This window comes from Emydura macquarii, unplaced genomic scaffold (assembly GCF_026122565.2).
Source record: "Emydura macquarii macquarii isolate MOO-44397 ecotype Brisbane River unplaced genomic scaffold, CSIRO-AGI_Emac_v2 contig_3043, whole genome shotgun sequence".
Classification (NCBI taxonomy): Eukaryota; Metazoa; Chordata; order Testudines; family Chelidae; genus Emydura; species Emydura macquarii.
In genome coordinates, this window is record NW_027133180.1 from 1 (window position 1) to 27,901 (window position 27,901).

The following is a 27,901-nucleotide window of genomic DNA, read 5'->3' on the forward strand; positions in this document are numbered from 1 at the left end:
AAAATAAGATACAAACATATCCATAACTTCCATTGCATATATAAACACACGAACATAAACATCTGACTTAGCACATTACAGCCTTTCTAACGGGACCTGACATGGCATCTCTCACGTAAGTTACCATGATTCCGATGTATTAATGTTAATAAATATAATAAATGCCCCTGCAATCCAGCCAGCATGACACCCCCAACACGAGATACTCCCTTCTGCACCAATCAGAGCTCCTGAATACACCTCAAGGGCCCCCCAATCCAGCCAGAGTCACACACACTAACATAACTGCGAATTATCCAGAGCAGTGTCAGAGCTTGTCAGCATCAACGATCGCTTCTCTCTTCAGGATTGAGCCTTCAGCCCCCGGCCTGGTGCCATGCTACATTGGGGGTTTGCTGCAGATCCAGTGTCTCTCCAGAGAGCACCGTGAGGAGCTGATGGTATCGGCTTCCTTCAGATACACACACTGCCCTCCTCCTCCGATGTGAAACCTGCAGGGAAGGAGCAAAGAGCCTGTCAGTAATGGGCAGTGGGGGGGTGTCGGGCAGACGGCTCCCGGCACAGCCCGCCCGCCCACACACACACACACACACGTTGCCCACCAGGGGAAGTAACCGCGATTTCACCTCTGTGCCATTTGTGCTGTGGGGGTATGGCCCCAGCCCAGGTGGCCCAGCTGTTAGTGACAAAGCTGGGCTCTGACCCCGGTTGCCTGATTCCCAGACCCCTGCTCTAACCACTGGGCCACGCTGGCTCCTAAGGAGAGGCTCCTTCAATTGCAGGGTGAATATTCATCTGCACTTTGGTTTGGGGCAAAAGTCAGAGCAGCCCTCTCCCTCCCGCCACGGACATGGCAGCTACCGGTGAGCAGCACATCTCACTGGTTCCTCCTCCCCGGTCGGTGGAATCAGGGCACCCGTAACGGCGGGTGAGCCCCTCCCAGCAGCACGTACGTGAGGACACAGACTGTGCTCGGCGCAGGGCCGGGGAGACTCAGGAGCGACAGACAGAAGCAGACAGAGCAGGGCCAGCAGCAGTTCCTCCAGCAGGGATCGGTCAGACGCAGAGTCCAGCTTTCCTCCCACCACAGGGCGACAGGTGGAGACAGGCCAGCACCGGCCCTGCCACAGAGCGTAGCTCAGAGCCTGCCGACGCTGTCACGGGGGAGCAGAGAGAGAGAGAACAGCAGGTGACAGGAAAGGCAGAGCCCAGAGCAAACAGGTCACCCCAGCACATGGGGAGCTGCTGGCGATGGTGCTGTTTAGGATGAGGGGGGAGAGACAGACAGCGAGAGCAGCTGGGTTAGATCCCAGCACAGACGTAGCAGGGCTGGAGAGGAGGGCGTCTACCTGCCCTGTGAATGGGGCCGAGAGCCACGGCAGGAGAGCAGTGCAGAAGGAACTAGCACCATGAAGCCCCAGAGGCAGCGGGTTGAGATCTCGGCAGGCAGAGAGGAATGGGCACCGTGCAGGGCTGGGATCTTATAGCCCAGATCCCCCATCGCGCCCCTGGGCTTCCCGCACAGACACGGGAACACGCTGATGCCACTTTATCATACGGGACTCGGTTTCCCTGGTCAGCTCCGAGTCCAGCACGGCAGGCGTCCCCGACCCAACCCTCAGGGAGAGGCCAGGACTCACCAGTTGTTGAATTCGGTGCCGTTCACCCATCTCCAGTGGGGGCCCGTCTCATTCCGGAGGCCGATCCAGTGGTCACGGGGACCTCTGTCGCGCAGCATGAAATCCTTTAACAAGAGCAGCAGGAAGCCGGACATGACACACCTGACTGAGCGCCCAGCGCGCTGGGTTCCAGTCCACGGGCTGATTTAGGGGCAGGAGACAGCCCCACACCCCGTCCAGGGGACGTGTCCTGTGCAGTGTCTGCCACAGGCTGCATCCAACGTGTGGCTCGGAAGAGATTATTCTGAAGTGACGTGATCTGGGGTCCCCTGAACCTGATCGGCAGAGGGCGGGTGCTCTGCCCTTTGTGATAACCAGCCCCTCACCCATAGGGGGTCTTGCTTGGGCCCCCAAATCCCTAGTCACTTTAGCAAGACCTGGACGCATCAAACGTGACCCAGCCTACGTCCAGCAGCCCGTGGGGCAAAGGGGGCACATTGCCCAGACGTCAGCCCTGATTCACTGAGGCAGGTTTCAGGCTCTCATGGCAGCCTCTCAGCGTCACAGGTGGGAGAGGAGCCGCGTTCAGGGAGGGAAGGCGGACGGGCAGCCCACCATGGGGAGGGAGCCGGAGCAGAGGGGGCTCTGCCCACGGCACTGGACATCTGCCTGGGAGAGGGACGGTCAGATCTCACACCAGTGCCCCACCCCTCACCAGGCCAGCTGACAGGGCCCTAAGGAAGGCACCATTCCAGCACCAGCCACCAGGACAAGCCCAGCCAGTCACTGCTGTAGGGACTCACCATCTCCTGCTGGGTGTCGATCCCAGCCAGGGAGGCGCCCAGTGAAGAGCAGTGGTTCTGGCTGGAGGTCCAGTTCCCTTCGGCCTCTGAGAAATAGTAGCATTTCCCTTGGAACGCGAGCCAGTCACCACCGGGGCAGGCTGCCACGCATCCTACCCTCTGTGCTACTTTTCCACTGGAAGAGAGAGTAACGCAAGGTGAGACTGTCCCTGTGCCCTTGCCCGATCTGCCCCCAAAGGAGCAGCCCCCCAGATGCACCCCCCCCCAGCCTGAGCAGAGACCCCCCCCCCCCCCTCCAGGCAGGAACTCCGGGTCTGAGACAGATCCCACCCCCTCCCTGACAAGTATAGCGGGGACATGCACTGACCCTCAGGACATCCTGGGAGGCAGGACTCCTGGGTTCTAGTCCCTCCACCCTGCAGCTGTGGGCCAGCCCCGGATCAGCCCTTTGTAAGTGGGGGACAATCGGCCTGACCCACCCGGGGGCGGAGAGAGGTGACGGCTAGACAGCGCTTGGAGAGATCACCAGCCAGTGTCACTGCGCAAAGGGAAATTAACTCCCCCCAGCCGCACGACAACGGGTCGGCGCCATTCTTCATCGTGAGGGGGAAGGGGACCGGCAGGACAGAAGGGAAGGGACTGGCTCAGGGTCACAGGAAGTCGGGGGCCGAGCTGCGATTTGAACCCAGGAGTCCTGGCGGCCAGTCCTTCGCTCCCACCACCCTCCACCCAAGTCTGGGTGGCCAAGAGATGTGTCTGTTCGGACATTTGCCTCACCAAAGCACCATGGGTGCACTCAGTCCATGGCACTAACAGGGGGTCTGAGATGTGGGAACTTTAGCACTCGGCCCCATGGTGGTGCCAGCACCCTGAACATCAGTGCTGTGAGAGCAGCTGGGCCCTTAGAATTTCTCCTCGCTCTCCTGGACATAGCAGCAGGAACCAGCATTTAGTCAATTCCAGCCAGGGCAGGGCCGGGACCTGGGGTCTCTAGGGATGGCTGCACACAAATCCAGCAATTATGCTGGGTCCGGCTCTGCAGCAGTTTGCCCCAGATGGCTGGGACTGGACACAGCCAGGAGCTGCCATCACTTGTATAAGCCAAGCTCAGACACCTCCATGGGGGTGTAGTGCAGTGCCCCTGTCTAGCCAGGCATCTCTCTGCCTGCCCGCCATCCCTAGTGTACAGGCCTTTCAGCGCACACGCTCACACCCAGCAGGGCAGCATCTCATTTCCCCACAGGCCTGGATCAATTTTAGCCTCACGTTCCCCCCCAGCCCTGTGAGGCAGGGAAGTCTCATTAGCCTGAGTTCACCACAGGGAAACTGAGGCACAGAGCAGGGACGTGCTCTGTCCAGTCACCCAGTTGGCTAGTGGCACATCTGGGAACAGAAGCCAGGAGTCCCAACTCCCACGCCAACATTTTAACCACAGACCCAGCCCCCAGTGACTGCTGCGCAGAACAGGGACTCTGCCTCCCTCATCCCCAGGAGCCGCGCCAGGGAAGGGCTGGAAGCAGTCTGACTCAGTAGCAAAGATGGGCTGAGTAACAGAAGTCACACTGGGCCCGGTCCAGTGTGGAGGGCGGATGGCCTGCTGATCTCTGCAGAGACAGGAAGAGTTGGAAGAGGCCCGTGTGGAGAAGCCAAGGGAGGCTGCAGCCAGCCAGAATGCGCAGCACAGACCCCAGAAGGAAGCTGGGAGACTTCTGGTCTGAGCAGGGGAAATCTACCCAAAGTATTGCACAGGCCCCGGAGGGCTGCAGGATCCCTGACTCCAGGGGAACACGGGTTACAGCTGAGGGCGAAGGAGCAGTTTGATTTGCTGCGAGAGACGTAATGAGACGGCACAAAACGGGGGGAATCTTAGTTTAAAATATTCTGGCCTGGGGGTGAGCTCAGACAAGGCAGCTGGAGGCAGCAGACCTGCAGGGCCATGGCAGGCCACAAGGGAGCACCCGGAGATCATTAGCTGGATTTTCTAGGCCTGTCTGTGGTGGCAGAGAGAAGGTGGCCTGGGTGCCGGGTGTGCTAAGGGAGGCCTGCCTGGGTTTTTAACCTTGGGGCTGTTATTTGAACTGCTGTTCTCGCCAGGCCCCGGCAGGGGAGCCAGGGGAACACAGCAGCGGCCTCTAACTCCGGCTGAGATGAAGGTTTTTGTGGGTGAATCTGTAGCAAGGTTCACATTTAGCAGCAGGAACAGCATCGAGGGTGTGTGCCAAGGAGAGCATCTAGGGTGTGTGCCTAGGAGAGCAGTTAATAGCTGTGGGGGAAACCTCCCGTCTCTGCTCCCACGTGACTGGCCGGGTGAATTCCCAGCTGTCCGGCTGCAGTGAGAGCCCCTCGCACGGACTGACAGAGCTTGTCTCAAGGACACGCAGCACCTGCCAGCCCTGTCCTGGGCGCAGCCAGCCAGCGGGGAGGCAGGAAGGCCGAGGTCCTCAGAGCGACGCGGTGCGGAGGAGCTAGAGATCTTGTGGTGGAAATTAAGTTCAACCCATGGATCCAGATGTGTGTAAGACAGGGTGTGTGTGCCTGAGCGGTACAGAGGGAGCGACGGGCACCGGGGCAGGGTGGGGGGAGGGAATCTGAAAGACATCTGGTGTGAATCCTTCCTGAACCCAGGGCTGAGACCAGGGAGGCTAGGAGGGGAGAACACGCAATTGGGGCAGCTCCAGCGTGAGCGGGAAGCGCAGAGGGGGGCAGGCGGGGAACTCACCTGCCAGAACTACCAAAGCAATAATCAGAACTGCAGCTACGCCCAAGACACAGATCAGGGTTTTACGGCCGGATGGGTCCCTGAAGGGAGATGGATAATCTGAAAGAGAAGCCAGGCTTGGTCCCAGGGCTACTCCACAGCGAGGATCTGGAGACCGGCTATTTATAGCACTGCTCGAATGCACGCGCCCCTGGCACATGGACAGATATTAATTAAAACCATCCACAGTCCTAACAATGCCCACTCCCAATCCAGCCAAGTTACAGGGATCTCTCCCAGCCGGCATTTCAGAAGGCTCAGCAAAAACGAGCCTTGAACATGTGTGGCGGGCACAGAACTCGTCCATGGATGGCAGGGATTTCACGCTGTCCCCATACACTTGGCTCTTTGCCATGCGTGGGGGGAGGGGTGGACCCTGGATTGGTGAGACACTCTTCAGGGTAGGGCTGTCGTGTGTCTGTCTGTACAGCACTCAGCCTAGCTGGTCTCTAGGTGCTGGAATATAAATACCCAACAACAGGTGAGGGTGCCTATGCTCTCCCATTGGAAACTCTGGCCCTTATGGGAAGCAGCAGGAAGGGATGGAATGAACACAGGACTGGGCCAAGTGTTCTGGATGTGGATGCTGGCGTGTGTAGGAATAGGGCTAGTGCCCCTTTAAATAGTTGGTGAGCCCTCCCGTGGTGCTCACCGTGATTTAGAAGCCAGCCTGAGCAGCTGCGTGCACGTAGCTCGGCCTGACGTGTCCATGTGCAATTAGCAAACATGGATATCTGGGACCCCATTGTGCCCTGGGCTTCCTTCATAGCGTTTCATTGTCTTTTGCTCTTTAAACAGGAGTAACACGCCAGCCAGAAGTGTTCCTCCACAACCCGCTGCTGCACATGGCAAAGGGAGGTTACAGGAGCCCACTGGGGCCATCAGGGCCTTGGCTACTTGGGCAAATCCTGGGCTTCGTAATTTCTCCTTCCACTGAGAGATTGTCTCGTTGCACGTGTCTCCCCACAGCCCGTTCCCCGAGCACAGAGCTGTGATTACCTGGGTCTTGTGCTCCCCTTGCATCTCCATTGCTACATAAGTGCTCCATTAGCGGAAACTGTTCTTGGGAATGGATTTCCTCCAGTTCCAGTCTCCGCTCCCATCTCAAGGTCCCGGTGCCCCTCTCCTTGCAGACTCGGCTCAGTAGGATCCGCTGATCTCCCCATCTCTCCGCTGACATACAGAGGGCCTGCACTGAGCACCTCTGACCTGCTCCTCTCTGGTGGCAGAGAGTCACTTCCACCGGACGACAAGCCAGCCACGCTCTGATTCCTCCCCAGCTTCTGCATGGAGCTGAAAACCAAGGTGCACCACTCAGGACAGACATGGCTGGGGGAGGAGGGTCGGTTCTGATTGAACGGATCCCGGGTTTGAAACAGCACCTGGACTCCACCGGCTCTTCTGGCCTGATGACAGCTCAGAACCTCGACATCGGGGGTGTCCAGCCTTTGAGCGGCAGGGGCCACATGGCCACGTGTTTTTTACTAGGGCCGCTGAGCAAGTTTCGGAGGAAGGGAGAAGGGGGATGCTCCTGTGTCCAGCCGGCCAGGACTGCAGGGGAGCAGGGGGCTGCAGGTGCCAATTTTAATTTTTGGCAGGGGGTGCCAGCCAGGGGGAAGGGGAAGACCTGGAATGGGAGACGTGACTCACAGCATGTCCATGGCCCTGCTCTCCCCACTCCCTGCCCCACTTACAGGCGTGGGTGTGGCTCTGTACGTCTTCTGTTCCCCCCCACCCCCGGGCAGGGAGCCACTTCCAAGCCTGGACCTGGCAGGCTGCCTGAGGCAGCTCCTCTCGGGCATGGCAGGCTGGCTGCAAAGCGAACAGAAACTCCTGGGGGAGAGGAGCGAGAAGCGGGGAGCCCCCACAGCCAGCATAGATGGGGAGGGGAGGCTGCTTCCCCCAGCCAGGCTGCACAGAGCAGCTCCCAGCCGGCTGGAGCTGTGGGCTCCACAGGTGCTGGGTGGTCAGGCTGTGATCCCCTTGGCTTGGACAGGCTGGCCCGAGCGGGAGAGCAGGGCCTTGGCTGGAGGGAGAGGGCGACCAGCCTCCCAAGCAGAGGGCCCTTCCATGGCCGCAGAGAGCAGCGTGGAGCAGCATCCCCACCCAGCCAGAAGTGGCTGGCCCCACGCCCAGTCCCTGCCTGCCCAGGGCCCCTGGCTCTGTACTAAGTCGGGGCTGCTCCTCGGCTCCTGCTGGCTGGGACAGGGGCGGCTGCTGCTTGGTGAAGGTAAGCAGCATTCTTCGGTCGCCTTCCTGACCCCTGTGACTCACCCGCAACACAGGGAGACTCCAGGATCTGTGCGCAGGCCTGGCACCATCCCACGAACACCGGGGAAGGGAGGCTGCTGCTTACTGGGCGTGGCAGAATTCAGGTGGTTTGTATCATTTCAGTGGCTCATACTGGTTGATCTTTACGCTTTAAGTCATCAATTTAAATGGTCACAGCTGTGGGGAAATGGGGGGGCGGAGCCTGTCAGACAGCATTAGAGACAGCAGACACTGGTATTCAAAGAGTTAAAGCTTTAACATTGTTAAACCAGGTTTTCAGCACCACGTGTCAAAATAGACACAGGAAATTTTCTTGCTCCGGTTGGTTGCAAGTTCCCGAGCTGCATTTTCCTCACTTCGGTTCCAACCCCACCAACGGAGAGATTTTCCCCACCAGTGTGTGTGTGTGTGTTGTGTGTGTGTGTGTGTGTTGTGTACCGATGAAATCAGCACGGACGTTCTCCTAGAAACAGCTCATCTGCTCAAGCCCGCTGCTTGGCTGGATCCGTCATATTTTAACAGGCGCTTCCCTGGTTCCCAGCTGCCAAGTTCTCAGCAGAGGAGATGCTGCTACTCCTGCGGTTTCACCTCCTGCTCCCAGTGAGGGCACGTTAGGAAGAGAAGCCACGGGGATGTCAGCAACTGTCTAATAACCCCCTGCCCCACCGCTGCCCCAGCGTAGCGGAAATGCCTTCCTCCCCATCAGCGCAGCCCCTCCCGTGGCTCCATCCTCCTCCTCCCCTGCTGCTGGAGATCTCTCCGCTGCTCCCTCCCCTCGGGCGCTGCATCTCCCTGCCCCCGCAGCGCCCCGCTCGTGAGCACGCAGGGGGTCCCGCTGCACAGGATCGGGACCCCCAGGGACCAGGTCTGAGAGTCTCGGGAGCTCCCGGCTCAGCCGGCAGGACACCCAGCCTGTCCCCGCTTCTCAGGCGAGGGGCACCTTCCAGCCGGTCCCGGGGGGGGGGGGGGGGCGGATAAAACACCGGGGAGGGGCAGCAAATCTAGAGTTTCATGGCCAGGAAATGCACAGTTATGGCTACACGGAGAAACCACCCAAACGTGCTAAGGGCTGGACGTGCTCAGCGCCGGGGACATCAACGCCCGGCAGCAGGGGAGGCCCGGAGGAGCCCGGCTGGGCTGGGGCGGGGAGGGGGGGGTGGTTTGGGGGCCCTGGCTGGAGAATTGGGCACCCTGAGCCCCACAGCAGAGCTGCTCCGAGCCCCCGAAGGGACGTGCGGGGGCAATCCCAGATCAGAGCCGCGGTAGAAGCCGGGCAGGGAGCAGCCCCGAAGCGAGGCAGGCAGCTGGTGAGCGCCGCCGGGCCACGGGTGGGGCTGGGGGACACCGGGCCCGGCCCAGCCTGCAGCCAATGGCAGCCGGTCCCGATCCTGCCGCCAGGCCCCTGCACCGCCCTGCAGTCCCGGTCGCGGTCCCGGCCTGTCACTCACGGCCCCCCCAGGTGGCTTCCCCAGGCGGCAGCGGCGCTTCTGCCCGGGGCGGGTCCTGTCCCCTCCCAGGCGGTGGGGTATTTTTTGCCGCTTCCCCCTGCCCGTCCCCCCATCACCCTCCTCCCTGGCTCTGCCCCGGGATTTACCTGCTGCCCCGGGCGCTGCTCTGGCGAGGGAGAAGGGCGGGGGGGAAGAGCGGGGACTGTAGCAGCTGCAGCATCAGACCGAGACCGAATCCCGGCGCGTGTGTAAATGTGTTAAACCAACCCGCGCCCGCCGCATTTATAGCCGCCGCCGCCGCCTCTGACTCACGGCGTGTCATGCCCTGGGCCGGGGCGGGAGGGCGGCCGTAGTAGCGCTGTTTCCTTAAGGGCTGCCTTGTGAAAATGCCGGAACGTCACGGTCCGGGCGGTGGGCGGAACCGCAGCAGCTGCGAGTCACGTGTCCCGTTGCAGGTTCCCCCCCGGTTCAGCAGAGTCTCTGATCAGGTTCGCGATCTCGGTGTAAACACACGTTTGCAGTGCAGACAATGCCTGGGAGACTCCTACCTCCAGCCCGTCACTTCTGGTTGAGCTAGAATTATTTGCAGCACTGAAGAGCCGCTGACTGACCGAGATTAAACACACACAACAGTTCTCCATTTGATCTTTGTGTCTAGTCAGTTTCACGGTGGTCACTGTCACTGCTTTCATCCCACCTTTGGCAGCTGTGCACTGCTTCAGGAAAATAAAATCAGCCATGTCTTCCCCCACCTCTATTCTTAGAGACCTGATCATCTTTATCTATACCTCTGTACCCCTCTAACTAGTGCTTCATACACATCGCCAAGGGAAGGGGGGACATTTGAGTGCACCCCCACCCTCAAAGACAGTGACCCGGGAGCGATGTCTAGACATGGATGAAATTTTTTTTAAAAAAAGAAGGGTTGGCTGTAGAAAAGTGGCTATTTTTGGAATGCAAGGTTTTCCAGGAAAGAGTGTCCAGATTACATGAATTTCATGGTTTAAAAAGTTTAAAAGAAAAATATTGTGAAATCCATCTTTTGTTCGCTATATTCTCCCTTCTGTCCTCCACTCCCTTTAACCAAAAACGTGAGTTTTTCTAAGTGAAAAAATGCAATTAAAAATGTTTGCAAAAAAAGATATACACTTAAACATCTGACTAGTCCCACCCCAGAGATGGCTGCATTTCAGTGCTGGCCAGCGATTGCTGTGCATTGTTTATGGCTGCCAACCAGCTGCTGCACTCAAACCCAGAGGCAGCTGTTTCAGTATTTAGCAAGCAGTCCCTGGGAAATGTTGCTGCATGGCTGTTACCAGCTGCCCCAACGCAGAGGTGGCTGCATTTCATGCACTGGGACTGTGATAAGCCACAGGGAGTAGGCAAGACGAGGACGCAGAAGCAAACCTAAAAACCTGTATCTAGATACTCCAGGAACCGATGCTCTTTAACCCACCTTTCCTCTCTCCAGGTATTTTTCCCTTTCCTGGTGCCATGTGTGAAACTGGCTCATACCAACTTCAGGGCAGAGACCATGTGGCTCTGAGTAGGTATCTGTACAGCACGAGCACAGCTCTGGGCAGAGGCAGTCTCTTACTACATAGAGATGCAGCACCTAGCACAATGGGGCTCTGTTCTGCTGTAGCACAACCAATAACACATCATTCAGATGTACTGTGAGAATGTGAGGCTCTTTAGTTCACCTTGAGGGACTGTAAAAACAACACTAGGGCAGCTGTAACACCGGGATCTCCCAAATAACCGCTCAGCTGCTCCACCGAGCCCCAGTCCCTCCATTGCAGAGCAGGGGGTGGGAGTCAGTTTCCCAAGGCACTGCTGTGTAGGAAGATCACAGCTTACCTCCTGCAGGGAATCCATGACTACAGCGTCCCTTGCAGGGCAGGTCCCTGCTCCATCTTCCCCTCTCTGTGCATTAGCTGAGGGGGGACGGTCGAACTCCCCACTTCACACACACGTCTTCCCCCCGTGCTAGTGCAAGGAAAAGCGTGTGAAAAAGCCAGCCAGACATTGTTGGGGAGGGCATGCGGCGTGTTCACACCCCCATTAGCCCCCTGAAGCTGTTCCCCATTCTGTCCACGTCAGAGCACGTGGGAGTGAAAGAAAACTAGAGAATAAAAACAGAGACAAAGGAGTTTTCCTTCAATTAAACGAAAGGTGCGGGGTTAGAGCAATACGGTCACTGAAATCAGAGTGTAACTCACAAACACAGTGCGTGCACACACGCCCTCCCCCCGTTCTTCGGATGTGTCAACAAGACTTGAATTTGGGGGTCCTGGTCCCTGGCCAGGTGCTACTGAACTATAAATGAATCATCTGGCTCCTGGAGAAAGACCCTAGAAGGCAGCAGAGTATTTCAGACAAGGGCGCTGGAACCTTTATAGAAGTGGGGGGGAGGGGCATGGCCCCCAGACCCTCCTGGTTCCAGCGCTGGTGAGGGGGGCCAGCGGCAGCCTGGCGGTGTGAGCAGCCTTTCGGTGGGCTGTGTGGGCAGGGAAGGATTGGAGCTGCTTCCAGCCCCAGCAGGGATGGGATGAGTTCTGTAAAGACACGGGTCAGGTCACCCCTTCTCCTCCCCCTGTGAAAGCTGCTGCTGGCCACAAACCCTGGCAGAAATCGGGGGGGGGGGCACATTTCTTGTGTTAAAAATTGTTGGGGGGGCATGGCCACCCCAAAGCCCTGCCTCCGCATGCGGGGCGCGCCTAGAGCGCCAGCGAGAGGGACAGAGTCTCATAGGCACGCCCAGCCCCCCCGGTGATGATTTATGTCTCCCCCGGCCACTCCCGACACCCAAGCCGACGTGTCCTCATTGCCCGGGAGCGGTGGGTGACCCCGCTCGCAGGTTCCCTTTGCTTCCCTAGCAGAATTCGCTTTTTCTACGGAAAACATTTGGCAGCGCACAGCACAGTGGGGCCCTGCTCCCTCATCTGGGCCTTTGGGTGCTACTGCCATAGAAATAATAAGACGAAATCTCTAACGGTATCACACCCGCTTCTCGCCAGGTGCTTTTCATCAATAGATCCCAAGAGCTTCGTGTGTATTGATCCTCCCAACACCACTGTGCGGTAAGGAAATGCTGTTACGCCCATTGTACAGATGGGGAAACTGAGCCACAGAGAGGCTAACTGACGTGCCCAAGGTCACACAGGAAGGCGGTGGAGCAGGGGAGTGAATCTGGGTCTCCCCAGCCTGAGCTAGTGCCCTAACCACTAGGTGATCCTTCCTCTAAATAAGAAACATATATGCCAAGAGATTGGATCTCCGCAGTCCACGCCTTCCCTTAGAATCATTTCGCTGCATTGTAATTCTTGAATCAAAAGTTTCAGTGTAAAAGGTTCTTGGCTAAGGGGGAAAGAAAAATCCCCGAATCCCGCTACAGGGACATTTACTCAGGACGAAATGTAACCGGTGCAAGGGCTCGGCAACACTTCAATCTCACTTGAAGGACTTACCTGAGATTTGAGGCATGTTCGGACGTTACACGATGCTAATGGCTCATTTCAAGCCACTCAATTAGCGGGGCTACAAAGGGGGAAAGGGGGGAGTCCAGCGGGGGCTGGGCAGGGGGCGGGATTTGACTGGCTGGGGGCGGGAGCGGGAGCCGGGGTTGGCCCAGGGCGAGGCGCTGCCGGGCCGTGGCAGAGGCAAACCCCAGCGCAGGGCGGGGCCGGGGGGTGGCAGTGACCGGCGCGCACAGAGCGGGGGCTGCGGGGCGCGTTTGTTCCCCTCGCACGGTCCGTGTCTCGGGTTTGATGCACCAATTGTGCGGCTCAGAGCATTAGCGAGGCAGGAGCTCTTTGGACGGAAAAGCCGCCTAACGCCCACGGACCTTTCAGGGGACGGAGGTGCAGGAAGATGCAGCTGCTGCCGGGCGGCTGGCGGGAGTCACTGGTTCTTCCCCGCAGAGCAGCCAGTCTGGCTACACGGGCAGCACCTGCCCTGAGCACCTGGCAGGGAGGGGGCTGCTGTGTGTGTGTGGGGGGGAAGAACTGCAGCTGGGGGGAGCTGCTGGGGGTCACCTGCACTGTTGCGAGGGGGGGGGAATGAGTGAGTGAATGCAAGGACCCTGAAGGCAAATTGAGCAACTGGCAGGGGAGGAGGAAATGAGGGTGGGTGCCGGAAAGGCAGGTGGGAGGCGGGACCCCAGGCACTGGTGGGCAGCCAGTGGCTGGCAGGGAGGGGTGCGGACCCCGAGGCAGACACACGGGGCGGTGGGGGGGTCACTTACCTTGGCACTGCAGTCCGGCGGTGGAAGGTGCTTCTGGGAGCCAAGGGCCGCGCGTTATTCACCCTGCGGGGGCTGCTGCCAACGAGTCCCGGCTTGTGGTCAGGGGAAACCTGGCTGGGCCGGGGGGATCCTTGCCCCCTTCCCTCCCCAGCTGCTCCTGGCCGCACACAAACCCCCTGGGGCCGCCTTTGAGAACCGGTGCCTTAAAAGGTGTTTTATTAGTAGACAGCAGGTGTCGCCCGCACTGCCATTACAATCAAAGACATGAGAGTGTTTTGGTTACACCCATTGGCATTAATTCATTTTTTAAAAACATTTTTATAGTTTGATCGGTTTGTTTTACCATTGTAGATGACAGGTTTATATGGGATGTGCAGTTTTTGCAGGACTTCCATTAATTTAAGGCAGTTCTTAAAGAACTATCCAGTAAAGTGTGATTTTTTTATTTGATTTTACCTTTGCAGGGATTTCCCATCAAGAGCAGACTTGTTTTACCAGGACCCTAGCTGTGGCTTTGTCGTATTGGCTTTTAGAGGCAATGCCTTTACCCACTTTGAAAAAAGACTGATAACCACTAACAGATATTAGTTGCCTTTTTGGGTCCTTGGCAGAGGATCTATGAAGTTAATTTTCAAAGCCATTTATGGGCCTTTATATACCGGAGATTTTAATGGTGCATTTTTTTGGCTGGGGTAGGATTGGCTTGAGCACATGCCAAACAGTTGTTACAGTTTTGTTGCACGTTCATTTTTAGAAGCAGCCACCAGCCCACAGCTGTAAGACGTTGGACAGTGTTTACTGCCTGATGTTTTGTTGCTGGAGTGTTATGAATTATACACATTTTTCTTGGTAGGTGCATTAGAACTACCCACACAGGGAAAGGACCTGCTGTCTACATTAGAGCTTTGTTTACTACCTGCAAATCCTGTTTGTATAAGGCATTTGTGAGTGACCACTTGTTTTGCTTTGGAAAGCTTTTGGGTTACATTTACTAGGTTTTTATTTGATTTCTGCATTTTTTTAAAGTTAGGTATGTTAGTTTTTACAACCTTAGCTATGACAATTGGGCACACTGGACCAGAGATAGTACTGGGATACTCTTGGATTTTTTTTACTCTAAGATTTTTTTGATTGGGTTTCTTTTTGGGCTAATTTGTTGGCCTTTTTATTTTTTATAGCATAGGGTTTTAATTTACAGTGGGCCTTTTTTTTTTTTTTTTTTTTTTTTACACTTTAATTGGCTTAATTTTAATTGGCTCCTGAGCATCTCCCATGCATGTCTAGCCACTGGGCCACTCATGCTGTTCACCCATCTGCCGCTTCCAAAAGTGCAGGACTCTCCAGCTTTACGAGTTCCATCTCAGAGCACGGCTCCGCTGAACTCCCAGGCCTTAGATTGGTTCAGAGTGACAGCAAGTCGAAGGTGACTGAAGAAAAGTACAGAGATCCAAGCTGTGACCACTAGAAACACCGGAAACAAAGGCTTCCATATAAAATAAAAAACAACACGTATTCCAGAGCCTACATTTAATTCAGAGGATTTTCTCACGTCTAAGCAAGCACTGCTCCCACTAAACCCTTGCAGCATTTTACAGTCAGTCAGGCTGTGACCCGACTTTCACGAGACAAGCACACTGCCAGTTTGCCTAGATGAAGCATGCAGGTGTTTCTTTGCACTCCATGACATACCAGACCAATCCTTCATCTTTATTCTTAAACAGGACACGCCCCTGCGGATTGTGTCTTCCTGGAGGTTTCCTCTTTGTCAGATTTCCCAATCTCTCAGTTTGCACCTGGGTCAGCGTGCCTGCAGATAGGCATCCAGCGTGAGACGTACAACACACAGCTGGCTGGATGAGGAGATCAGTGTCAGTTACCTCCTGTCTGCAAGGAACATTTCTGAGGTGTGGCACCTCCTGGTGACCTGCTTTAACCCCAGGATATTAAAGGCACAACTGTCAGTATCGATACCTAACTCCTGACATGTTCTCCTTACCGGGGGCCACTGGCTCACGGTGCAGATCTCACATGCACCCTTTGGTGAACTACCATGTGGAGATCAGCCTTGGGTGATCCCTGTAAAACCCCCTGTGGCCCTGCCATTTGGCACCAAGGGCTCTCTGGGTCACACACACCTCGGTCCCCAAACCCGCTCTGTCCCGGCTCAGCAAGGCGGGAACTGGAGCCAGGGCCCTGCTATCGTGCTGTCTGCAGTGTCCTGAGAGTGAGGGCCAGCCCAGGGCAGAGTGCTGGGAACCAAAGCACAAACCCCAAAGTGTTTGAGATCTAGACTGAGATTTCACCATCAGTGATCAAGTGCGAACTCCTCAGGTCCTGTCACAGCCTAACCCGGGACACACAGTCCCTGTGGTGCTCAGATCTGTCTCGCCACCCGGGTGAGCCGCTTTTGTGATAGAAGGCCCCTTGTACCTAGACTTACCTGTCCTTTACACTTACAGCAATGTTCAGGTTACCCCCAGTCCCAGAGGTCCAACCACTTACCCGAAGTCAACTGCACCTTAGATCTCACACCAAAGACAGACAACTCTTGTAGCCAGTCTTATAACGAACAATATGAAGATTTATTATCAGCAGATTGATTGTAACTCCTGGGTGTAGATATGATTACCTGCTTTAATAACAGTCTTACGTTTCTAAGGTAATGGACGTTTCTATAATAAGCTCCATGTGTCCTTTAGGGCTAACTCAAGCTAAGCAGCTGGAATCTTGCTTACAGCTAGAAACAACTTGCTTCTCCCCACTAACCTCCCCGCCAAGTCCAAGCAGCGCAGAGATAGATACGGTTCCTTCCTGTTAATGTTTGTATCCCACCTCCTGCCTTGTGCCCTGAGCTGTTGGAGATCAGCACTTCACACACGTTAATGTCGCTCTGCTCTGGTGTTACAGTCACAGGCGCCAACACAAACACTCCAACATCACCTTACAACGTGGGATACGGTGTCAGAAGCGAGATTAATCCTGCCGCAGCTTACACACATTCAATACAGGCTAAGCACGTTCCTATCATTCTAATAGCTACTTTGGCACACGGGTGAGCCAGCCTGACCCCAGCTGTGTGTTTCTGTGACCCATGGAGCCACTGGGCCTTTGGCATGAGCTGGCACCTGGTCTGCCTGTGTCACACCTACCCCCTCCCTGCCCTCTTCTAAACCAGTGTTAATCAACCTTTTAAGTAGCAAGTACCCCCTAACTTCTGAACATTTTAATAAGTACCTCACCACTCAATTTTCCACAGGATTTTATATTTACCGACTAATGGGAGCCAGATGTTGGAAGAAGGGCTGAGTATATAAGGCCATGCTATGACAGACCTCAGATCTAGTGTGGGTAGGGTTACCACCTTTACACCAGGGGTGCACAACTCAAGTATGTACCTGGGCTAGAGGTGATGTTGGCCAAAGCTGGGAGACTTTGAGCAGCATGCCAGTGCTGGGGAACATAAAGCACTGCGCCAAATTTTATGCCATAGATTCGAGAGGAGGAAGGGGTGAGAAAAAGACAGGGAAGGAGGGCAAGAGAGAAAGAGAGACAGGAAAAGAGGGTAACTGGTGAAATCTGGGGCTGTCATAGTTGTCAATTTCATGGCTCAGCTAGAGCCGTGACATTGACAAGTTCTCTGGGCACCGGGCTGTGAGCCAGGGATGGGGGCTGCCACCTGGGCAAGTTGCCGCAGCTGCCAGCCTGGGAAGTGGTCGACTGCCACTCAATCTGAGGTGGGGTAGAGGAGGCTTTTGCACTGGCTGGCATTCAGGAACGTGGGCAGGGGCTGCTGCCCGTCCTCAAGCCAGGGCACTGGAGGTTGGCCTTTGGCTCAAAGCCAGGGCATGGGTGGCAGCCACCCAGCTGTGAGCCCAGCTCACGAGATGCAGCAGGCTGCCCCCAGGCTGCCTTTCACTGTGTTTTTCCCCGGGTACCCCCTGCTTGTGTCTCGTGTGCCCCCGAGGATACACATACCGCAGGTTGAGAAACTCTGTTCTAACCCACCTGGCTCCAGGCAGGGACTGAGCAGACATCTCTCCCCTTACGCCTACATACCAAGACTGGGGCAGCTCACATTCCAGGGTGCAACCAGACCAGCGAGGGCCCCTCACCCCTGCCCTGCACCCTTGGGTGCCTTACAGTGCCTTGCTGAAGTATCGCCCACCTGGGATCCCCCAACCAGCCTTCCAGCATGTAAGCCACGCCCTGAGTGTGTGACTGCAGCCTGCCAGTCACACTTGGGTTTTTACCAGCCTTGGTTAGTGACCCAACACTTCCAGTCCTGGATTTTCTCCCAAAATGTAAGTTCTAGACTGCCCAACCCTCTCCTGGACAGTCCAGAGATATTACGTCTGTTTTTCCTTTAAAGCAGCAAATACACAACAACTTGCACCACAAATGGAGTTACCCAGACAATTGAATGTAAACCCTCTGGATTGCATTAATAACAAAACAAGACAGGATTTTCAGTGAGTAGGAGCAGAGACAATAAATAAAGATCAGGCACTTTCTAGCACTAAAACAAACGATGCTGGATTCACCGACAGTTTTCTGAAGTAAAAAGCTTTCCTGGGGTGGTGCTAGGACAGTGAAAGCTGAGGCTGGCGTCGTGGCTCTTTCCTCAGGCAGAGTCCCTGGTCCAGCTGAGGCTGGGCTGGAAAGGCTGATTTGAGCAGTTTTACTGGCAGACAAGAGGTAGCAGAGGTGGGCGTGCAAAATGTGCAAACGGCTTTTCTAGTTTTCACCCAAAGCGACCGTATTCTGCCCAGGGATGCTCAGCCCATTCCCTGCTCTTCTGGAATGGATCAGACGGGATGTTGAAAAGAGATCACTGGCAGGTGTTTCCAGGACTAGTCCTAGAATACTCTTCTTATGAGCCCCCATCCGCAGCCGGCTCCTTTGCTTTTGTGAACACATCGGGTTTGGTGCAGATCCAGTATCTGTCACTGGTGCATGCTGAGCTGCTGACCCAATCCAGATCATCCAGATATGTGCAGTCACCACCTCCTCCTATCTGGAACCTGCAAGACAGAAGCCACAGAGCTGGCGGCAGGTAGGAGTTGGGCATTTCCCGTCAATCACAGACAGGGAGAGACATTCCTACAGCGCAGGGAGCTGCTGCATTCACAGCCCCTCAGGATTCCCCTTCCTGCAGCAGCAACAGGCCCCAGCCCAGCCCCCCCGCAGAAGGGGGCAGTGGGGCAGCAGGGCCAAGAGAGGTTCTAAGATCAACTGGCCTCCATGGAGCCTTTATGCTGGGTGGATATTTTAACCCCACTTCCTGCCCCCACCCACCCAGGTGGGTTTGGAGAGGCCCCTGCAGGCCCAACCCACCCAAACCACCCAGGGGGAGGTTCCAGGTGAGTGTCAGCAAAGTGAGGAGCAGCAGAAACGCCGCACAGAAGAGCTGGGTGCAGAACACCCTGGGCAGTTCACATCAGCTGTCAGGGCAGAGTGGGCGGGTCAGGGCTGGAGAGAAATGCCAGCAGCACAGAGACTGCAGCACAATCCCAAAGGCCATTGTGTGACCCCAGATATTCACACAGCACTTCCCCTGAGAGCTGGAGGCCAGCGCGTCAGACCTGGGAACAGGGTGGGATTCAGGCAGTCCAGGGCCACAGGCAAATTCTGCTCACCCCCTCTCCCCGGTCCCATCCTGGCTACACAACAGCCACATGCTGCGCTGGGAAGAGGCCCAGCACCACTTCTTGAGCAGGCCAGGATCTATCCTCCTCCACATCACCAGCCTCTGGCTCTAGGTGGGTTGGGATCTGTCCCAGAGAGGGAGAAAGAAGACCCCCACCCACCTAAGCAGATAGCTGTGGGTGGAGGAGGACATGACACCAGCCTCACCCCAGCAGAGCTCTGATGGGCAACGATGCAGACCCTTCAGCTGGGGTGTGTTCCACTAGCTGGATAAGGGGAACCCTTAAAGTGTATTTAGGAACTCTGATTACTCCCTTCTACACCAGTCTCACATTGGGGGTGTCACACTGGCTGGCTTTAGGGGGGAGCATTTATTCTATTGTGTGACATCAACGTCAAAATCATAGTAATCCATGTGAGATATGCTATGTCCAGTACTGTTAGAAAGGCTTTAATGTGCTGAGTAAGATGATGTTTATGTTCATGTGTTATATGTGAAATGGAAGTTATGAATATATTTAATATATCTGTATTTCAAATTGTGCTGGCTGGGATACACCCCAGACAGAGATGCGGCAGAACAATAGCCTGCTTCATGGCCCATCAAAACCTTCACAGATGCAAGGGGGTCAGGAAGAAACTAGAGGCATACCTGAGGAGTCATCAGGATTGGCCCATCTGACCCTGAACTCCATTTTGGTTCTTGTAACATTGCACAAAACACAGCATGGCCAGGGCCAGAGGGTTTATAAGGCAGAGCCACAGAATCCATTTTGTCTTTGTTCCTGTTCAGCTACAGACACACACCTGCCTCCAGATCAATTCATTTGCAACTGAACTGAAGGACTAAGACCCATCCAGGTGTTGGATGTATACAAGAGGAACTGTACGAGCCTGCAACTCCACAATTCTCCCAAAAACTTGCTGTATATGGACTTTACAATCATTTGTATGTAGCTGATTTGCTTTGACCCTTTAACATTTCTCTCAGAGTTTGTTTCTTTCTTTTTACAATTAACCTTTCATTTTAGTTACTAAAGGATTGGCTGGCAGCGTGGTATTTTGGGTAAGATCCAAACTTCTATTGATCTGGTACTGTGGCTGACTCTTTGGGGTCAAAGGGAACCTTTTTAGTAAAGAGCATAGAGTTTAAAAAACTGATCTCTTTACTGGATCTAGTGGCTGATTTGGGAGTCAGGGATTGGAATGCAGGAAAGGGAGCTGTGTGTATTTGTGGACTGGCTTCTTGATAACCAGTGCTGGGAGAATCTGCTCTCTTTGCAGCCTGCCCTGATCTTGGCATTTTCAGGCAGCTACCCTGGGCACAGACGGGTCACAGAGTGGGCCCCCACAGGGCAGCAGATTTGAGGGTTAACACCCCACTGAGATGCATGGAGCAGTGTCCCCCTCAGTGCTACTGTCTCAGGCTTTCTGCAGACTCAGGCAGGCATTGCTGCGGTGGGTTTCAAAGCCCAAAAGCCCACACAACTGTTTTTAGCACCGTAGCACAAGGTCGAGTCTGTAGCCCCAGCTCTGAGGCTCGCTGCCATGGATGGTTTTGCAGTGTAGACGTGCGGTGAGTGCTCAGGACATTAACACGATGTCTGCAGTGTAGACAGGCTCCTGCTAGCTCGGCTTGACTGAGTGGCACACATAGCCGTGTGGCTGATGTGGCACAAGTGGGGCTGGCATTAGCCACCCGCTCTTTGACCCTAGGGCCCTGGCAGGATTGGCTGCCCAAACTGGCACCTGTGCACAACACCGCACTGCCAGCTGTGCCTGTCTGCCCGGGCTGGGGGCACGGTACCAGTCACAATGCAGACAGACCCCCCAAGCAGACTTGCTAGCAGATGCCCTGTGACGCAATCACACAGCCAGGCTGCTGCCTACATCGGGGCATTCTGGCTGGAAGACGTGACAGTATTTGACTGGGATCAAACAACAGGTCATCCACTGACCAGCTTCCTCAGCCTCCTCTGGGCCCATTTCCCAGCTTCTCACCAACCACAAAGGGCTTTTTTATAAAATGCCGTTCAGCTGTAACACACCAGAACAGCCACAGGGGGTCAGAGCAAGGGTCCATCCAGCCCAGTGATGTCCTGTCTGCAGACACCGGCCAGTGCTACATGCTACAGAGGGAATGAACAGAACAAAACAGGGCAATTATCGAGTGATCCATCCCCTGTCGTCCAGTCCCAGCTTCTGGCATTCAGAGGTTTAGGGACACCCAGAGCATGGGGTTGTGTCTCTGAACGCTGGGCTAATCGGACCAGGCAGACCTGTCCTCCATGAACTGAGCTAATTCTTGCTTGACCCAGCCTTCACAACATCCCCCGCAACAAGTCCCACAGGCTGACTGTGCTATGTGAAGAAATACGTCCTTTTGTTTGTTTAAACCTGCTGCCTGTTAATGTCACTGGGTGACCCTAGTTCTTGTGTTGTGTGAAGGGGTAAATAACACGTCCCTCTTCACTTTCTCCAGACCAGTCGTGATGTTATAGAGTTGGATCATAGCTCCCCTTAGCCATTTTGTCCTAGCTGAACAGGGCCAGTCTTTTTAATCTCTCTGCATACAGAAACTATTTCTGTTGCCCTTCTCTGTACCTTCTCCTATTCTAATGTATCTTTTTTGAAGTGGGTGACCAGAACTGCACACAGTATTCGAGGTGTGGGCATACCCCGGGTTTATATAGAGGCATAAGGATATTTCCTGTCACATTCTCTCTCCCTTTCCTAACGGTTCCTAACAATCTCGTCGCGTTTCTGCCTGCGCTGCACATGGAGAGGATGTTTTCAGAGAACCAGCCACAGTAACGCCGAGATCTTTGCGTGGTAACAGCTAACGCAGACCTGGTCTGCACTGCAGCGCTAGGTCGACGTGCGGCAGTGCTGCAGACACCAGGGACCCACAGCCGGGGAATTCATAGAGAGGGAGAGAGACTCACGAGTGGTTGAATTCGGTGCCATTGGCCCATTTCCAGGGCTGCCCCAGGTCCCTCCGGAGGCCAATCCAGTGGTCAAATTTCCCTTTGTAGCGCGCCATGAAATCCTACAAACAGCAGAGGGAGAGGCGGGGTCAGAGCCCGGACCCTGCTGCTGCCCCAGGCTCTGGGCAGGGAATCCCAGTCCTACACTGACGGGCTGTTTCCAGGGAGTGGCTGGGGATTTTCTCCTCCCTCTGGCACAGCTCTGGGTAATTCAGTATTAACCCTCCCACTCCAAACAGCTCCCAGCACCCCGATTTCCTCTGGGCTGGGGCAGCTGTTGGGTGCTGCTGGGGCGAAGCTGTTCCCTTCTCCCCCCCATGCAAGGTCGCGTTGTGTGCAAAAGCCTCCCCCTTACAGAGCAGCTGAGCACCTCTCACCATGGCAGGGGAAAGGGAGAGACGATCTGAACAGGGGATGCTGGGAGAGGCCAGGACTGAGCAAAGACGCCCTCCCCCTTCTCCATCCTCAGTCAGGAGGGGCCAGGCTGAGCGGAGCCAGGGGCTGCTTTTCCCCTATACAGGAGCAGCACTGGCTGTGTCCAGCTGGCTTCTCAGACCCCCTCCAGCACCATGCAGCCCAACAGGCCAGGAGATGCCCGAGCCAGCCCAGCCCCAGAGGGGGACAGTCTCCCTGTCGAGAGGTGATCCCCGCAGTACATTGCCTCTGGCCTCGCAGCACGAGGGGGGTCACAGCTGCTCCTCGCCCTGCAGGGGCAGAGCCCAGGAATTACTGCAGCAGCAGCCACTGAGCCAAGGCACAGTCCATTGCAACTAGCATCTCTTACCATGTCCTGCCTGGTGTCGATCCCAGCCAGGGAGGCACCCAGTGAAGAGCAGCGCTTCTGGCTGGAGGCCCAGTCCCTTTCGCCCTCTGAGAAATAGTAGCATTTCCCTCGATATCCGATCCAGCCGTCCGGGCACGCGGGGCCAGCAGGGGGGCCCAGATCAGCTGACGGACGCTCACATCTCTGCACTGACAATGAGACAGTAACATGGTGTGAGAGCGGGACCTGCAGCCCGGCCGTGAGGAGAACACGGGGAAATCAGCCCCAATGCCCCAGGCTTCTGAGACTCCTCTAAGCTCTGGCAGGTGCTGGAGGATGTGAGGGAGCCGGGAGCATACTGGGAATCCAGCCCCAGAGGGGGGTTACCTGACCCTGGTCTCAGTCTCTCGGGGTCACATTCATAGAATCAGAGTTGAAAGGGACCTCAGGAGGTCATTTAGTCCAACCCCCTGCTCAAAGCAGGACTAACCTCAGCTAAATAATCCCAGCCAGGGCTTTGTCAAGCCGCAGCTTAAAAACCTCTGAAGATGGAGATTCCACCACCTCCCTAGGTAACCCATTCCAGTGCTTCACCACCCTCCTAGTGAAAAGCTTTTTCCTAATGTCCAACCTAGACCTCCCCAACTGCAACTTGAGACCATTGCTCCTTGTTCTGTCATCTGCCACCCACCCAGAACAGCCTAGCCCCGTCCTCCCTGGAACCCCCCTTCAGGTAGTTAAAGGCTGCTATCAAATCCCCCCTCATTCTTCTCTTCTGCAGATTAAACAAGCCCAGTTCCCTTAGCCTCTCCTCATAAGTCCTGTGCTCCAGCCCCCTAATCATTTTTGTTGCCCTCCGCTGGACTCTCTCCAACTTCTCCACATCCTTTTTGTAGGGGGGGGGTCCAAAACTGGACACAATACTCCAAATGCGGCCTCACCAATGTCGAATAGAGGGGATTAATCACTTCCCGCGATCTGCTGGCAATGCTCCTACTAATGCAGCCCAATATGCCGCCAGCCTTCTTTACAACCAGGGCACACTGCTGACTCATATCCAGCTTCTTATCCACTGTAACCCCCAGGTCCTTTTCTGCAGAACTGCTGCCTAGCTCGTCGGTCCCCAGTCTGTAGCTGTGCATGGGATTCTTCCGTCCTAAGTGCAGGACTCTGCACTTGTCCTTGTTGAACATCATCAGATTTCTTTTGGCCCAATCCTCCAGTTTGTTTAGGTCCTTCTGTATCCTATCCCTACCTTCCAGGGTATCTACCACTCCCCCCAGCTTAGTGTCGTCCGCAAACTTGCTGAGGGTGCAATCTACCCCATCCTCCAGATCATTAATGAAGATGTTGAACAAAACCAGCCCCAGGACCGACCTCTGGGGCACTCCACTTGTGACTGGTTGCCAGCTAGACATGGAGCCATTGATCACTACTCATTGAGCCCTATGCTCTAGCCAGTTCTCTATCCATTTTATAGTCCATTCATCCAATCCCACACCTCTTTAACTTGCTGATAAGAATACTGTGAGAGACAGTATCAAAAGCTTTGCTAAAGTCAAGGTATATCACGTCCACCGTTTTCCCCACATCCACAGAGCCAGTCACCTCATCATAGAAAGCAATCAGGTTGGTCAGGCATGACTTTCCCTTCGTGAATCCATGTTGACTGTTCCTGATCACCTTCCTCTCTTCCAAGTGCCTTAAAATGGATTCCTTGAGGACCTGCTCCATGACTTTTCCAGGGACTGAGGTGAGGCTGACCAGTCTGTAGTTCTCTGGATCCTCTTTCCTCCTTTTCTTGAAGATGGGCACTATATTTGCTTTTTTCCAGTCATCAGGGACCTCCCCCAATTGCCATAAGCTTTCAAAGATAATAGCCAACGGCTCTGAAATCACATCAGCCAACTCCCTCAGCACCCTCGCATGCATTTCATCCGGCGCCATGGACTTCTGCATGTCCAATCTTTCTAAATAGTCTTGGACCTGTTCCTTCAGCACTGCAGGATGTTCACCTCCTCCCCATTCTGTGCCGCCCAGTGCAGCAGTCTGGGAGCTGACATTGTCCGTGAAGACAGAGGCAAAAAAGGCATTGAGTACCTCAGCTTTCTCCACATCCTCTGTCACTAGGTTGCCTCCCTCATTCTGTAAGGGGCCCACACTTTCCCTAATCTTCCTCTTGTTGGCAACATACCTGTAGAAACCCTTCTTGTTCCCCTTAACGTCCCTTGCTAGCTGCAACTCTAATTGTGCTTTGGCCTCCCTGATTTCATTCCTGCATGTTCGAGCAGTGTTTTTATAATCCTCCCTAGTCATCTGACCAAGCTTCCACTTCTTGTAAGCTTCTTTTTTGTGTTTAAGTTCGCCCAAGACTTCTTTGTTACGCCAAGCTGGCGCCTACCATATTTGCTATTCTTTCTGCACATCGGGATGGTTTGCTCCTGTGCCCTCAATAAGGTCTCTTTAAAATACAGCCAGCTCTCTTGGGTTCCTTTCCCCCTCATATTAGCCTCCCAGGGAATCCTGCCCATCAGCTCCCTGAGGGAGTCAAAGTCTGAAATCCATAGTCCGTATCCTGCTGTTCTCCTTTCTTCCTTTTGTGAGGATCCTGAACTCGACCAACTCGTGGTCACTGCTGCCTAGGTTGCCACCCACTTCTACTTCCCCTACCAAATCGTCCCTGTTTGTGAGCAGCAGGTCAAGAGAAGCACGGCCCCTAGTTGGTTGCTCCAGCACTTGTACCAGCAAGTATCTGCAACACTATCTGGATTGTTTGTGCTCTGCTGTATTGCTCTTCCATGAGAATCAGTAGGGATGAAGCTGACAAACAGCCCCTGGTTGGAGGCCCAGCACAGAGAGCTGGGCCCGGCTCAGTGCTACAGCAGGGGGTGGGCAGGGAGCTGCAGAGGGAGGGGACAGTTCTCAGGGGGATAATAATAAATGGGTAAGATGTTGATGTCAACATGATCCTCATTTTGCACCACACTAACACCCTCGCTGGTTTTCAAGCCTTCCCCTGTGGACAGTTACATCAATACAGACCCTGGCACAGACGTGCTGGAGCAGCGGGTCCTGCTCTGGTAACTTGCTGCAGCCAAATGAACCAGGGCAAGCCCCTCTCTCATCTACGTTAGCTGCACCAATTGAAGTGTATCAGTGCTGCCACATCGCCACAGAGGGTGCCGGTGCAGACACACCTGGATTGATCCCCTCTCCCAGCTGCTAAACCCTCCTAGGGAGCCACTGATCAGATCAGATCCCAGGACAACAGCTAAACCCCAGCCCCTGACAGTCTTACAGCTCCCCCGTCCCCAGGCTATGGCAGATACAGCCGGGGTCACGTTCCCACGAACAGCTGCCCTCTGAACTAGCCGCGCTGTCTGGCAGGCGGGGAAGCCAATAGCGCTACAGGACCCTGCCCGGCCGAGGTCGCTCCGTGGTGGTTTCTGCACTGCGGTAATGGAGGTGTCTGTGCTGCGTTCCACGGCTCATTGCGGTCACTGCAGCAAAGCACCTGCCAGCCCGGCCGGGGCATGACCCGGGGAGGCAGGAAGGCCAGGCTGGTGCCTCAGGGGGACACGCTGCAGACAAAGGGCCCGGCTCATTGCAGCCCTGCACCTTGCCCCGTCAGTCACCAACACTGTGCATGGGAACAAGTGACTGTGCCTGGGACACAGCACTAGCCACTGGGACCCAACGTGCTCAGAGATCTGCTGGGGGAAGGAACGTGAGTCAGATCGTCCTGACACAGAGCCCAGGTGCAGGGGCTGGGAGGGGCAGGAGGAGGGTCTTGGAGGAACATCCCCAGGAATCCTCTGTCCCAGGGGCGGGACAGACCAGGAGAGACGCAACTGGGGGTGGGGAGGGCTGAGAACTCACCTGCCAGGACAGTTGCGGCGAGGAGAGCTGAGGACACGAATGCAATGGCGACTCCGAGGGCAATGATATGTTTCCCGCAGTTACAGTGAGGGGCTGAAAGAGAAAGACCCGTCAGCCAGGGCTGCGAGGACCCGTCTCACTGACGGCCCCAGGGCTGGAGCTGCCCTAGTACAGTGGTTCCCAACCTGGGGGGCGGGACCCCCTTGGGGGTGGGGGCACCGAAGATTCATGGGGTCTATGAGGCTTCAGTATTATTGATGCCATTTAGCCGCCAAGCTCCGCACCAGCTGGAGCAGCCCCTCTCCTCCCCAGCCCCATAGCGAGGAGACCTCTGCCTCCATTACCCTTAGTCCACGAGGGACAGGCAGAGGCCGGGCCACATGGGACATACGGTGGCGGCTGCAAGTAAGTCTCAGGTTCTTACTCAGGTAAGAGTCATTTATTTATTATTATTATGATGTAATTTAGTGTTATCAATGTGTGTTTATAGGGGTTGTGTGTGTTTATGGCTGGTGAGGGGGTGGGTTGGAGAGGTGGGGGGGGGGGCACGTGTCTTGCCCAGTGTTAACTAGTGGGGCTTTCACTGCAGAAGGTTGGGAACCACTCACTGCCCGAGAACATGCAGCATCCTGTCAATTGCTGCTTCCGACAGACGTTCTGGGAGAAGAGCCGGGGGGCCAGGCAGGCTGGGGCTGGGGGAACAGTCCCCCTTTCCCCTCAGCCCGGTGCCCTCCCCTGGGCACTCCCAGCCATGCTGGCACCAGGCCTGTCGAGCTCCGGGGTACAGAGATAAGGACCCGTCTGTTCCGGTGGCAGGAGTTCAAGCTGCCCCCCCCTCCCCACCCCCGCTGTGCCCCTGCAGAGCGCTGGCTGTGCCCGCGTTGCCAAGTGCGCCTGTCACCGCACCCTGGAGTCTCACACTGGCCACACACACAGAAGGGAGGAGACAGAAGCAGGCAGAGGGGCCAGTGTTGTCACAGGGGGTCTGACACACACAGCCCAGAGGCACCTGCCCAGCCCCGGCTGTGTGCACCAGACAGCAGCTGTGAGCCAGGGACCGGTGCCCTGAGAGCCCCTGGCACTGATCCAGTCCCTGCTGCCCACAGACGGGGGTCGGGCACTTGCTGCTGCCCCTGAGAGCATGGCCCCATCTGGGGCAGTGTCAGTGTCTCTCTCCAGCCTGTTCCCAGCCAGCGACACCCCATTACCTGACTGCTCTCCAGTCTGCAGGTTTCCATCGCTACTAACAGGCTTCTGCAGTGGCATTTGGCTGTAAGTCGACCCAGTTCCTGACCCCATCGTCTCTCTCAGCCACACTCAGGCTAAGACGCTGCTGCCGGCGCTGGGCTGGGATTGGCTCCTCTCTCTGTCTGGGTCCCGTTGCCCAGCAGCAAAGCCAGGCAGGGGCCGAGGTCCTGGCTCCGGCTCACTCCCGTCTCCGGACTCGCACCCGCAGATCTGGAAGCGGACGGGCAGTGGGG

The 27,901-nt window shown here is 55.7% G+C and overlaps 2 protein-coding genes across 2 annotated transcripts; both read right to left on the reverse strand.

Annotated features, from left to right (window-relative positions):
• Positions 1-254: 254 nt before the first annotated feature.
• Positions 255-3,210, reverse strand: LOC137141325 (C-type lectin domain family 2 member D-like). The gene is made up of 4 exons (XM_067530171.1): positions 3,200-3,210; positions 2,423-2,597; positions 1,641-1,744; positions 255-491 (listed from the first exon to the last, which is right to left on the reverse strand). The coding sequence occupies exons 1-4, from the start codon at positions 3,208-3,210 to the stop codon at positions 380-382; spliced, it is 402 nt and encodes a 133-aa protein (XP_067386272.1). The 3' UTR covers positions 255-379.
• A 14,670-nt stretch (positions 3,211-17,880) lies between these two features.
• Positions 17,881-27,658, reverse strand: LOC137141324 (C-type lectin domain family 2 member D-like). The gene is made up of 5 exons (XM_067530170.1): positions 27,629-27,658; positions 26,421-26,513; positions 22,563-22,745; positions 21,737-21,840; positions 17,881-18,166 (listed from the first exon to the last, which is right to left on the reverse strand). Exons 1-5 carry the CDS (start codon positions 27,656-27,658, stop codon positions 18,016-18,018), a joined length of 561 nt encoding a protein of 186 aa, XP_067386271.1. The 3' UTR covers positions 17,881-18,015.
• Between the last annotated feature and the right edge of the window lie 243 nt (positions 27,659-27,901).

Excerpts from the sequence above, each read along its gene's own strand:
- LOC137141324 (XM_067530170.1), bottom strand. The coding sequence starts at position 27,658 with ATGGAAACCTGCAGACTGGAGAGCAGTCAG. Across the intron at positions 26,514-27,628 it reads GCAGACTGGAGAGCAGTCAG|CCCCTCACTGTAACTGCGGG; the intron begins GTAATGGGGTGT and ends TTTCTCTTTCAG. Across the intron at positions 18,167-21,736 it reads GGCACCGAATTCAACCACTC|GTTCCAGATAGGAGGAGGTG; the intron begins GTGAGTCTCTCT and ends TCTGTCTTGCAG.
- LOC137141325 (XM_067530171.1), bottom strand. Across the intron at positions 1,745-2,422 it reads TCGACACCCAGCAGGAGATG|GATTTCATGCTGCGCGACAG; the intron begins GTGAGTCCCTAC and ends CTCTTGTTAAAG. Across the intron at positions 492-1,640 it reads GGCACCGAATTCAACAACTG|GTTTCACATCGGAGGAGGAG; the intron begins GTGAGTCCTGGC and ends CCTTCCCTGCAG.